Raw genomic sequence first — 13,269 nt, 5'->3', positions numbered from 1 at the left:
TGCTGTATGTCATAAAATTAAAAAACAAAACATTATCTTAGAAAATAAGATACTTAATTTTCTTTCACATACTTAATGAAGAAGAATGACCTTAGTTTTAAAGAAAGTACAAGAGAATATAATTTTCTTTTTGATATTTAATTAGATTTGGCTGTTACACAGTTTATTCAATAATTGGATGATAACGTGAGTTCAGGCTAGTGATTTCTGAAGCAGGTCTGAAAGTGTTTGAAAACTTTCTTTAGGTCACTTAAAAACCAGTAACTCTGTATAAACAGCAGCACATCTTGGAATAATACCTACTTTTGGATATATCTTCAATGCATTATAACATTTCTCTGCTCACTTTTAATCAGATTGTCATTAGAGAGACTTAGCCACCCTATATTGCAAATATGGGTTCAGCATGAAGGTTACAAGTCCCTCCCCTCTTCTCTTGTGTCCTGGTTATGCCTTGTGCAATTTCAACTATGTGAACCCTCTGTGCTTTCTTGCAGCTACTTTCACCTTGAAATGTTTTATGTTTGTAAATGCTTCTTTTATTCCGCTGACAGAAAAGGAAGGAGTGAATCCAAACAACCACTTGATTTTTCCCCAAGCACGAAGTATAACTCCTATATGTGTAATCTGTGTTTATTAAGAGCATTTTATAGCTATAACTTTACATATTAAAATACAGAGCTCAGGGTTAGTTATTTTTAATTCTTTAGTTATTTAAGTTAGTTTTTCAGGAACTATTGAGCTCAATGAGAGCCATTGTTGAACGAGCTGAAAACTCTATGGTACTGTGGTAACCTGCCTAACAGCTAAAAATTTTTGTCCTCCTCTCACTGATCATTTTTTGTTTAAAGCATTTTACAGAATAACAGATATAAAATTTCAGGTTAACAAGGATAAGAATATCTCCCTCTACATATAAAAAAGTGAGACCTAGAGAAGGTGAGTATTTTGGCAACTATTAAGCAGTCTTAGATTGAAAATGTAAACATAGATTCCTATTTCCCTGTGCTGGAGTTACTGCAGATTATATCATCTCCCCTTGGTTTAGAAACCAATATTTATGTGTCATAAATAATTTCATTTTGGGGGGGAAAAAGGAATAATGTTCAGCCAGAGAAACAGAAGATTCTTGAAATGATTACAAAAGATTTGAATATGAATAGGGAGAGATCAGTAAGATGATGATAAAATTTCTGTTCCCTGGAAGAACTTTATAGCTATAACTCTTCACCAAAAACCACTAATATGAATACATTTTTTTATATGTACAAAAGTGTAAAATTAAGGGTCAGTATCTCATATCTGTCATACAAAGAGGCATATAAAATACCAGAGCAATTTTCATATGGCAAAAAGCAACAATATTCAAGGGGGTTTTTGCTGACCCGTGTAATTTCGATGACAAAATGCACAAAAGGAATTACGGTGAAAATAATTATTTTGCATGCTTTCTCAACACACACACCAATGTGTTCAAGTCCATCTCTGCTTGAGCAAATGCTCTGATGATTAAAGATAAAATGAAAACAAATTATAATTCTTTTCTAATTCATTGCTTTTGGCACTGAATTCTCTTATAACAAAGGAGGTGATGAATTTGGGTGAAGACAGTTGTGGCCCTCTGTGCTGAGCATTTCAGTCAGTAATGCCATTAGTTTCACTGATCTTAGGTGCTGGTGCTGTTGTAGTTGCCAGTGAGGGACTAGATTGTCTCTCTAGTCTTGGGGGAAAAAGGAAAGAAGTCCCTGACACTGAGAGAAATATTATCTGTTTTAAATATATTTCAAAAGGACTCAATTATTAACCTACACTAGGAAACAAAGAGTGCAAAGTACGTTTTGGTTTTAATTATATATGCACAGTCCACTGGGACTTTATTTCCACTAAAGGAAATAATGGGATCTTATCTAGATAATCTTTTCTGCAGCATAGATTTATGTGCATCAGCTTGCTGTATCTCACAATCTATAGTTTGTGGTTTAGGTTTAAGATCTAGAAGAATCATTCTGTTGGTTCCCTTGCAGATTGTTCCTTCTGCAGTAATTACAGAGAGCTCCCTCATTATTGCTGCCAGGAAATTCACCACTGAAGGCACAAGAGGGACAAGCTGCACTTCCACAGTTCTGGTTTATTTTACTGTAGCCTGAGCAGGTTAGCCACTGTTATTATAGGCTGCCCAACTTCAGGTCTGTGGTTGTGGCCTGAAGGGAACTCTTGCTTAGGATAAAATGCTTTTTTGCAATTGAGCCTACCCTAAGCTGTGGGAGGTTCAAGCATTTCAGGGGGATTTCAGAGATTTTCAGCTATATACCTGCAGCAAGTTTTTCATCAAACTGCATGTTCTTAGAGCTCCATGATCAGGGTAAATAAATCTTTATGAGAACAGCTAAAAGGACATTTCAAAACAAAATTTTTCTCATCTGTGTTTCAGTCTTACTCTAATGCATGCATATCAGAATTCTTTATTAATTTAAATAATATTGATAATACTTTGCTTTGTTTTCAGAGCCAAGCAAAATAATTCAGCTGAAATTTTCCACACCAAAATCAGCTTGGGGAATATATACAGCATGGAGAGCTTCAGCTTAAACTGTTACAGTTTGGCAAATTTAAAAGAAATTGCAACAGGTTATTATGATAGGAATTTTTGGACAACCTAAATTGCAGAAACTATAGTTTGTATGTAGAAAGTAACTTTTAAATATGAGAGTTCATAAAAGTAGATAAGAGGTTCTTGGAACCATTTATCAAAACTTGATGTGTGTTAAAATGTTTTAATATTTTTAATTAGAGCTTTGGACTTCAATAGCATGGGTTTTTTTCCTTCAACATTTATTTCATCAGATGTCTATGTAATTTCATTGCAGTCTCTCCTTAAGACTTGACTGAAATATTAATGTAGAATTTTTTTTAATTGATATTCTTACAAACATATTCCTTTACATAAAAGGAACGTATTTTCTTACAGAATTGTCAGATTTAGAGTTCAGTTTTACTCTATCATGCCTAAGATGTGTTTTCAGATGGCTTTTAGATGGAAATTAATTTTTAGCAGGGATCCGCTGATACAGGTCTGTTAAAGGCCAGTGGAGCTTTGTTAAGTGTCTGGTCAGCTTGCATTAACAGAATAAGTGAACTCTGACATTCACCAAATATTTAAATGTCTCCTACAGTAACTTCTTGTATAACTTTAAAAAGAGAAAATATCCACATATAAGGGATATATTTATTTCAGCCATCCTATTATTTAATCAATATGTGTTGTGCCCACTCTGTGTTCTCATTTAGACCTGAAATCTCATACTGTGGGAAGAGTTGTAAGAGAAAAGCAAGGTGGTTATTTAAACAATGGCGTATTCAAAGATTGGCATCAAAGCCAGAATTGTCAGTTACTGGTGAGAACTACTGACAAGGCTGCTGATGCAAGTGGAATGGGCTAGATATCCATGTGGCTGCTTCTCTGTGCCTAACACTTGGAGATGTGGATAAAAGGATGTCAGGCTGACATGCAAATGTAGATGTCACTGACTAAGAAAGGAGCAAAGGGCAGGAGAGTAACTTGCCAAATGACAGCGTGTGTATGCTTCATTGGAAGATGTGTTGAAACTAAAAGCAAGATGACACTTGTGTGGGTAGTAATTGTAGGTGTAAATAAGGTGACTGTAATCTTCAACTTCAGCATTAATTCTTCCTTGATAATGAAATCTGGCATCATGATATTTTAACTTTTGAAAGGGGAAACATGAAAAAATATCACCAAGAGAATAAACTAGAGTAAATGAGATATTGGTAAGAGAACTGTGTGTTTATAAACAGGATGTAACGAACAGATTGAAATTTAAAATATTTATTGCTCTGCGATGATGGGGGAAGGGAATACAACTTGATTGAAACACTTGTTTTGTTTCCAGATAATATAATAAGATCTTTAATCTTATTTAACCTAGTGTAATGTAATACATCAAAAAACCTTCTCCAGTTTTTCCAGGGACACTGAGCTATAACAGCTCTGGGTTGTCCAGTGTGATAAAAGAAAGGTAGAAATAGTTCTGTTCCTGCTGCCAAAAATCTTACTGAGATTTATTGATGGAATTTGTGGTGCCAAGAATGCCATGCCAAGTGCTCAGCTGGAGGAAAGCAAGTAGCCTCACTTGAGTTGTTTTGTAGAATGGTTTTCCAGGTTGATCACAGCAAATAGAAATAAAATAATTCTGAAATATGGGGGTTTTTTTTCTTTTTTGGACTCCCTTAGTAAGTTTGTTCCTCTTTTACATATTTATTTGATAGATGCATATTTTTAATTCCTTCTGAGTTCTTCCTATTTCATAGGATAGATAGTTACACTGTTAATTAAAGCAAAATAAGTCTTTGTATGCTTTACTTGATGCATGTAATCATTAAATTTCAAGCACACTTTTATTCTAGAGCAAGCTCCATGACTTAGTTGTCTAGTTTTATGTTATAAGGAGACCTATGGTTAGCCTGTCACTTGGGACTGTGTTTTAGTACCACCAATATAGTTGCTATATAGATAATTTATTTCAGACAGAGATGCTAAAATTATGAATAGTTATACTTCTGTTTTGCCATTGCATTACAAAGTATCACTGAAACTATGATTCTACCATGCTTCAGAAATATGGAAATGCTAATAAGCAATTATGAAAGATTGCTGTTAGCTGTTCACGGTATAAATATTTCTTCATGATACTGACATGTGAGTGCCTGTAAAAGATGAGTGCTGTGCTCTGCTTTTCAGAGTGAATGCACAAAGATGTCCCAGATATATCTGAAGAGCCAGCTCACTCTTTCAGTGTAAGCAATAGTAATACCCTTTCAGTCTGTCACACTATGTGCATGTATTGGTGCTGTGATTTGAGAAATTACCCTTGCAGTTTTTCCTGTTGGTTTGGCTGAATGCTTTGTTCGGAGTGAGGCAGGTGCCAGAGGCATGACCCCACACCCATTTTAGTCAGTAATAATTTTACTACAGAAACTGAGGCTGGATAATGCCTTTTGTGTGAAAAAATTCAGTCCTGTTAAGTAGCTTCTTATCCTATAGTTAAGAAAACAGCTCATAAAGATGCTGCATATCAGAAGTTATGTATAAATACAGGCTTTAATAATATGCAACAGACATGCAAATCTGGATTTTTTTCAAATCCAGATGAGAACATTTTAATCTGTGAGCTCAGACTTCCTATGCCTCAAACATCTCTATCACAAAAGAAGGTAGTGTGTCCTGAACAGAATGCAATGCAAATACTACTGCACTTCCCAGTGTGTTAAATGGAATGTTTAATAGCAGTTTGGGCAGTCCTGCAGCACTGTGCCATGTTGACAGTCCTGACACAGGCACAAATCCAATAGGGAAAAGAAAGGAGGTGGTCATGTAATTGAAGACTGTATCATAAAGAACAGTCACCAATGGTGTAATTATGGTTGAACATAATTATGCACCTCCTAACCTTATGTACCTTAATTATAGCACCTCCTCACTTTGCATATTTGCCTTGAAACTCGGTCTGGTGTAACTGTGCTGGCCGACAAAATGCACTATGGTTGTATCAGCTGTGACCCTCTTACAGCTAAAGACAGTTACTTGACTAATGCAAGTATCAGTGGGTTTTCTCTATCTATTTAACTTTTTAAAGCTAGTTAGTGAAGAAATCTGGCAGTAGACTGTGAAGAAAGTAAAGCTGTTACTGAGGGCTTTGGCTGCTTTGTTTTTCTGGGGAATGAGAGCTATTTGGGAGGGCTCTGGGTAGCAGCTGGGGAGCCTAGGAATTTTGGAAGCATCTTGGAGTGTCTGGAGCAGACAACATGATTTTGGAAAATCTCCAAACTGTGTGTTGGAGCAAAACTCAGTGCCTAGAAGCCACAGCACCTCCTGACACACAGTCACATGGCATGACAGTTCCCTCCACATAGGTGATCTTCACCACTCTTGCCTCTACCTACCTCTCTTTCTGGGAAAAAGCCTCAGTCTTCTCTGAAATGAGCCATGATAAAATGTGTGTCTTTCACATGCACAAATGTCTCAAGGGTGCTCTATTGTAAGGAAGCTGTCCAGCCAGTTAGGTCTATGTAGTTATGGGGAAAGCAGAGAAGGGTTCCACCCACAGCAATGTTTTGCCCTTAGTGGAAGAACTTGGCTCAACTTCACACTCATTTGAAAGCATTTAACAGCAGTAGGCAGGGAGATGGACTATGACAAATGCATCTGGATGGTAGAATCTTTTGTCTCAGTGGCATTTTGTTGAAGAATAACAGCAACTTTGGATCTCAGTGTCTTTACAAAAAATTCCTGCCCTGAATAAGTAGAAGAAAATTACTTGACATGTTAAAAGGTCCTGAAAATCCAGATGCCTGAGAAACAGCTGTACAACGCACAGCTTAAAGCAACACACTCCCCCCGCCACCCTGTACTCCCCTATATTAACAAAGTGAAAGTTCACTGTGCTACCTTACATCACTGATGGGGGAAAGGAGGGACAAAGACACTTTATTTGCTCTGCTGTGTAGTGACCAGACTGTGTGATAATGTCTGAGTAACAAGACACTCAAAGGGAACAGACTGGGGGGTATGAACGCACTAACAAGTAGGACTTGCACAAAAGACCTCCCCAGGGACACAGCTTCATTTCACAGGTTCTGCCTGGAGCTTGGCTCTGCTGCCTAGCCCTACCCAAAGGCAGCCTGGAAGAACAGTATGGGATGAACAGAGGTAATTAGTACTTTTTTCTTTTTTTTTTTTTAAATAACAAATATGTGTTTTGAGATTTTCAATATGCACTAGTAAGTCAGTAAATCTACATAATTGTTCTTACTATCTTTCCCTAGCTTTCTTCAGGGTGTTCATCAGTTCCTTCTGAAAGTGTGTCTTTTTCTGCTAAATAACCACAGCCAAAACTTTTCAGGCTGTACCCAGCCAAATGTTAATGTTTTTAGAAGCAGTGATAATTATGCAAGGAGTCACTTCACTGGTCACTGAAGGTGAGTTCTGTATTCAACCTGAATACAAGCAGGCTATTGTGGAAGAAGTGAAGAAGCCTAAAATTGTACCAAATTCCAAAATTCCCTTCTGACCCTCCATAGTTAAAAATGTTTCTGGAAACACTGAGAGACCTTTGAAGGCTTTTGCCATTTTGTAGAAATCATTGCAGATCACAGTGTACTAACTGATGCACTCACTGTCTGGATAAAAGATTCATACATAGGGACTGGGTAGCACTGCTCTGACGAGCTTTATTTTGTCTAGGTATTTCATTCAGGCAGTTGCAGTGTAATAAGAAACAGTGTGCTTAGATTTCTCCACAAGTTTTCTTCCTATGATCTCAAATTTTGTTTCTATAATGATTTCTGTCCCTCCCCCTCTTCTGCAAATTTCATTGACCCATCTCTGGGAGTTTCTCTTCACTTTAGTACCCTTTCTTTTGACACTGAATTAATTAAGGATGAAACTGGAACAGTGACTCATAGCGAAGAAGCAGAGTTCCTTATTAGTAATAAGCAAAGAAGGCCACAGGAACCCACTGCTTCCAGGCTCCAAGAATGCCTTCCTTTTGTGTGTCGTTCCCACACTGATCATGTTAACTGACGCCTCTTTAGACACTAATTGTTATATTGATGAGCCTGAATTGGATGATTTCAGTATTTGGGAGCTTTTGGGGATGCAATCTCCAAAAAGGTGAAAGTGCTAATTATATTGGTAATTACTTTAAAGCTCTAATCCTACTTTTGCCAGTGTCCATTCCCATGGTAACAGTAGCAGGTACAGCAGCATTCAGCTGAGCAGCACTCAGAGCTCTTGGCTATGTCTCCAGTGGCTGAGGCTGGAAAGACTATACAAACTGTGCATACAGATGTTCTAAGATTCCATATATTTCCTTGCCATAGACCTACCTTAAAATACCAAAAAAAGCTATGCCAAAATTTAGTTTCTCTCTTTATGAGCTATATTGGCTTTTTAAAATCTTTGCTTTTACCCTTAGGTGAGCTGGCAGGTCTTCCAGAGGCTGGTCTGCAGCCAGAGTCCTCAGGGGAAATTCTGTCTGGCTCAGCAATTGTCTTTTTTCATGCAGCCTCCTGGGCTGAGAACAACAGCTTTGCCACTTCCTGACTCTTGGGTCTTGTCTACTAGGCAAATTTTGAGAACGACATTCCCACCAGTGCTTTGAGCGTGTCTGAAATTGTAAATGGACTGTATTTAGAATGGTTTATATCACTGACTTAACATTCAATATTAAACTTACTTAGGCTGCCATGACCTACAGGAACTTCCTAGATACTTAAGCTTTTACTGTGTAATTGTGATGTTTCTCTGAATGTTGTAAATGCAAATTATTAAAATTTTCTTTATGAAGTAGCACAGATTCCAGGCTGTGGTAGTTGGCAATTCACTGTGCTCAGCAAAGCCAAGCATGACATTTCTGTGCCCTGGAGTGAAAGTTCTGAACTGATCTGAGTGGAGCGGTGAGCAAGAGAAAATCATAAGGTGTTTTAATTTTTGCCTCAGTGAGCTTCAGAACTCAAAATCAGCTCCAACAAAAGACCTTCAACAGTGCACTTCAACAACTCACTTCAAGAGAGAGTGTTTGGTTTTACAGACAGGTTCCTCCACAAGGTGTTTTAAATTACATCATAATTCAATAAGAAACTTAAAGATTCTGAACTACAAATTCCTTTTCAGTGATCCTGGAAGTATTAACAGCCAGATCTTTTTTCTTGGTAATAGTATTGGTAAATTTTAAAATAAAATGTCACCTAATAAATTTCTTTTTATTTTAGCTAAATAAAGTTTATTTAATTCTTTAATTCATACTAAATTTCACTTTTGAGCAAATCTGCTGTTTACAGAGAGATTATACCTATTCTGTTTACTTAAATAACAACAATAGGGACATCAGAGATACTAATATATGGTGCCTTAATATCTAAGGAGGAACTGGCTGATCATACATTTTGAAGATCAGGGCACTTAATTTATTTTTGTCCAAATATAGTACCTTAAATATTTGCATTTGTTTTAGTTACTTCCTTTTATCCTTGACATAGCTTTTATGACACAGGATCAGTTTTCTAATTTTACATACCTGAAGTAAATGAGAGTTAATATTTGGGCATGTTTTATCTTCCCTGATTTCAAGCAAGGAAAGACTAATTTAAGTTCATAGACATATATACTTGTAAGTTATACTGTTCTGTACTTGGCAAGGGCCTTAATGTGCTAGCAAAAGAAAAAATTCCAAGTAATGGGTCTCCCTGAAGAAGGGAAAGGGAAGAGAAAAGAAAAGGAAAGGAAAAGCTGCTTTTTAGAAAAAAGGTTTTTCATAGCTAGCAAACTTGAGAGTGGGGGGAGGAAAAAGAATTGTTGACAATGACATTCATAGTGCTGCTGTTATTTTACTGAAAAGTGTCATGGTTAGTAAATCACAATGAGTCCCTGTATTGGGGTGGTAGACATGGTGAGGCTGGGTTCACAGTTGGACTCTATGAACCTTAGTGTTTCTGTGTTTTCCTTCAATCCTTCTACTTACACAAACAAACCATGTTATTGAGTATCAGAGTCTGATAGAGTGTTTACACAAAGGCAACAGTGTGAGACATCTTGTGCCATCCTCTTGTCCTCATTTGGCTTATGATTATTTTAGATGTCCTTATACCTGGGGTTAAAGGCCCATGAAGTTTCTCTTGTGTTTTCTGTGTGGTTGCACATTAGCTACAAATTGCCTTGTCATTTGCAATGTGTCTGTCTGACAAATATTCCAGCTCCATAGGAGTTGAAATAAAGCAGAAGAGGTATCTCATTCACTTCTCTCTATCATCGTGCTTTAAAGACAATTTCTAGGAAGAGAAACCTGGGAAAACAGATTCTTTCTAATCTCCTCTGCCTCTGAACAGACAGCTGTGGAGCCTGATGTCCCATGTCCCAAAAAACTCAAGAGTCCTCTGCAGCTGTAAAACAAGCAGGCTAAATGAGATCATATGACGTTGTTTTGCATCCTAGCAGAGAGATGGCTATCATCCTGATTTTCCTTGAAGAGAAATTTAGTAGGTGAACTGGGGATAGAATACCCATAAATGTGTACAAATGAAATAGCAGAATAAAGCATGTTTACTCTAATTGGTTTACACAGAAGTAACCAATCTGATACTGCAAAACTGAAAGAAAAGCTGTTCTGAATGTCCCATAGCATACTCTGCTCATTTTCAATTGTGTTCTGCAGAGCAGGGTACCAACTGGCATCAGAGGATGGAGAATCTAACACAGCAAGTCCGCAGATGGCTGGGTCAAAGAAAAGGACAGTTCATCTGGTTTTTTGGATACTTAAAATTTACATGCAGAATATCTAATAAGGACCACTTCATTCCGAGTGCTATTTGTCTTTGACAGTAAAACTCACGTGAAGCATAACTAGAAGAGACAGAAGGGAAAAAGGAGGGAGAACAGAGAGGATTGTGTGAACAGCAAATACGGATGTGCTTTACTGGAGAGAAAAACCTGGAGAGGGTGGGAGAAGGTAAACCTGTGCCATTTGCAAATGGCTTAGACTGGTACTTTGGAGAATCATTTCTATGTGTTGGCACTCATGTTTAAGTCCACATTGCAGAAACAAAATTATAAATTCTCTCTATTAGAGAGAATCACGCTCCAGTCATGCTGCAGGCTGTTTCCCATTGAATCGTGCTTTCCATGTTTGGATTTGTTTTCATTTGTACCTTCAGTAATGAGGCCTTGGGCTGTGCTGTGCTGACAACAAAGCCATTCACCCGGGCTGCTCCTGACCTTGAGTTTGTCCCCATATACTTTTATTTATTCCCTTCACCTGTCCTTGGCTATGTGGCTTTTTGCACTTTTTGGAGGAAGCTGTGTAACCACCTGTTCTTATTGGCAGACTAAATTGGCAAAATGTTTCTCAAAGGCCTGAGGCTGACTTACAGGGAAGAAAACAACCGAACATAAAGCATATTCTGCCCTTCACCACCCCTGAGCAATGAAGCGCAGCATCGGAAGCTTTTGTGAGGCAGGTGGCATGCCAAAGTCCACGCAGCAGCTGTGCCGACCCTGGGCGTTTTGAATGCCTAAAGAAAACACGCATGCTGTTCTTCAGGTAAGCTGTTACCATAGTGCTCAGATGTCACGAGTCTGCAAGAGTAGAAACTTATCTGGTTTATCAAGCTGAACTACCTTTTAAATTGATTTATCTCTTCTTGATCCCCTGCCAGGTCTAAGCAGTTTGTGGTTTGCCTGGGGCCTTCAGCAGCAAGGAGAGGAGAGGAGCAGCATGGCAGCTCTGCTGCTGGCCAGTAGTGTGGAGGACTCGCTGCTCAGATGTCTGAAGCAGAAGGTTCAGCTGTTTTGGTCCCTGTGCTGCCAGTCATGCTCCGCTGGTCACTGCCACCAGAGCCCTGCAGACCGAGCACCGCTGCAGCCCTGTGCTGGGTGACCCAGCGGCGTCTGCCAGCCACATTTCCTGCGGCAGCTTAGCAGATATTGACACGCCAACAACAGCTCAGTGACCGTGACGGGTTCCTCCCACACTGCAGCACCTATGATTTGTATTAAAATGGCATACCAAGTGCTGCAAATTCTAAATAAGGGAGGTTCCCTCTCCTAGGCAGTGTACCATCCAAGGCTAGAGGGATTGCTGCACTCCTGCTACCCGTGGTCCATGGCAGACCGGGATAGAATTCAGAGATTCTAAATCCTAGATTAGCGAATTAACAAGATTATCCTTTCACTCTGAAAACAAGATTGAGAGAGAGATTTTGGTAACACCCAAAACTATTTACATTAAATTTCCTGGAACTGTAAAACATTTTGATTTTATGCTTAAGGAAAAAACCAACCTACCCGCAACTCTGTTAGTAGAGTGTAAAAGTCCCACCTTGATCACACAGATACAGTTACAAAGCTGTTTGAAAGTTATGCTACTGACATGTCTTTGATTTTTAATAGGTCCTGTGACCTATTATGAATGCCTTCATAACAAAAATAACTTGTTCCATGAAAGAGCAGTTGTCCTTGTACTTAAATACTTGCTGCTGCCATGCCAAAGTCTTCTGCTTAATGGCATTAGAAGCAGCAGTTTGTCCTGATCAACAGTTCTGCTAACATTCTAGATGCCACAGAGAGCCAGAAGAGGTGGATCTCCCATAAGAAAGAGTTTTTATGGGCTAGGTTTGTACTAAGTGCTGGGTGTATACAGTTCTGCAGAGCAACTTCCGGTATTGGGTACTTAGGCTTCTCTCCACCTTTCTACTACAAATTCTTTTATGACATTTATGATATGTTTATTTGAAGAATTGTGTTACGCCCAAGCAATATAGCTGTAGCCTGACCAAAGCAATGGATTGTCTAAGGGAAGGAAAAAGTCACAGGCAAATCTTAAATTTAAAGTATACCTTTGGCACAGAAATCTCTAAATCCAAAGGTGCCTTCAGCTGATCTCTCACACTTTCCCTAGCTTCTCTTGCAGCAGAAGTGGACCTCTTCTCTTCCACTCTCTTCACATATTTTCCAATAGACCAATTTTGCTCTTTACAATATTGCTACCTGCAGCCTCTCTGTGTTTTGAGGTCTGCTGAGGATGAAGAAACAGAGTGCCCCTCTGTGACCATTTTCTTGCAGGTGTAAAAACATTGAAGCAGATAAATCCTGTGCATGTCTGTGAGTGGTATGAGGATGCCCACAGGCCAGGCTGAATGGGGCCTTGAGCAACCTGATCCAGTGGGTGGCATCTCTACCCACAGCAGGGGAGTTGGAGGTAGATAATCTTTAAGATCCTTCCCTACACAAGCCATTTGATCATACTATATTAGGGCCTGGCCTCCATGGGCCTCCTTCCCACACACTTTGGTCAAACCATGGCAGCACTTCAGTGCAATGACAGATGTGTCAGGACATCCAGACTGCTCCTCTCCTCATGGCAGAACGTGGTGGATAGTCACTGTTAGCATCACACAGCATCGTGCCCTCCTGGTTGCCTGCTGTGCGTGTGGGGGATGTATATACCCATCAAGAGACTACTTATGTACCCTATATGGAGACAAAAGCTATGTCCAGCCATGTCACATGGGTGGATGTGCACTCAACATTTGATGGGAGTTGCGAAGTTTCACCATGTCAGCTTTATACTTAGTACATACCATGGAAGGAGCTTTATCCCTGTCTCCCTTCACTGTTCCCCTTAAAAGGCTCCAATGTCCCAAGCTGGTGTCAGAGTGCTTTATTTCAACTCCAAACACCAATTTTTGAGTACAATG

At 38.9% G+C, this 13,269-nt stretch overlaps 1 protein-coding gene across 1 annotated transcript in view; it reads left to right on the top strand.

Moving 5' to 3' along the window:
* NLN (neurolysin) overlaps positions 1-11,895 on the top strand; it is a 56,198-nt gene extending 44,303 nt beyond the window's left edge. Inside the window, exons 14-16 of the mRNA XM_058043413.1 lie at positions 10,397-10,523; positions 10,899-11,114; positions 11,230-11,895. Of these exons, the coding sequence (XP_057899396.1) occupies positions 10,397-10,410 (14 nt within the window). The 3' untranslated portion in view covers positions 10,411-10,523; positions 10,899-11,114; positions 11,230-11,895. The remainder of the gene's footprint in view (positions 1-10,396; positions 10,524-10,898; positions 11,115-11,229) is intronic.
* Positions 11,896-13,269: the final 1,374 nt, after the last annotated feature.

The sequence above is a fragment of the Melospiza georgiana genome, chromosome Z, assembly GCF_028018845.1.
Source record: "Melospiza georgiana isolate bMelGeo1 chromosome Z, bMelGeo1.pri, whole genome shotgun sequence".
Lineage (NCBI taxonomy): Eukaryota > Metazoa > Chordata > Aves > Passeriformes > Passerellidae > Melospiza > Melospiza georgiana.
The sequence above is the reverse complement of the archived record's forward strand: the minus strand, read 5'-3'. Positions and strand labels throughout refer to the sequence as shown.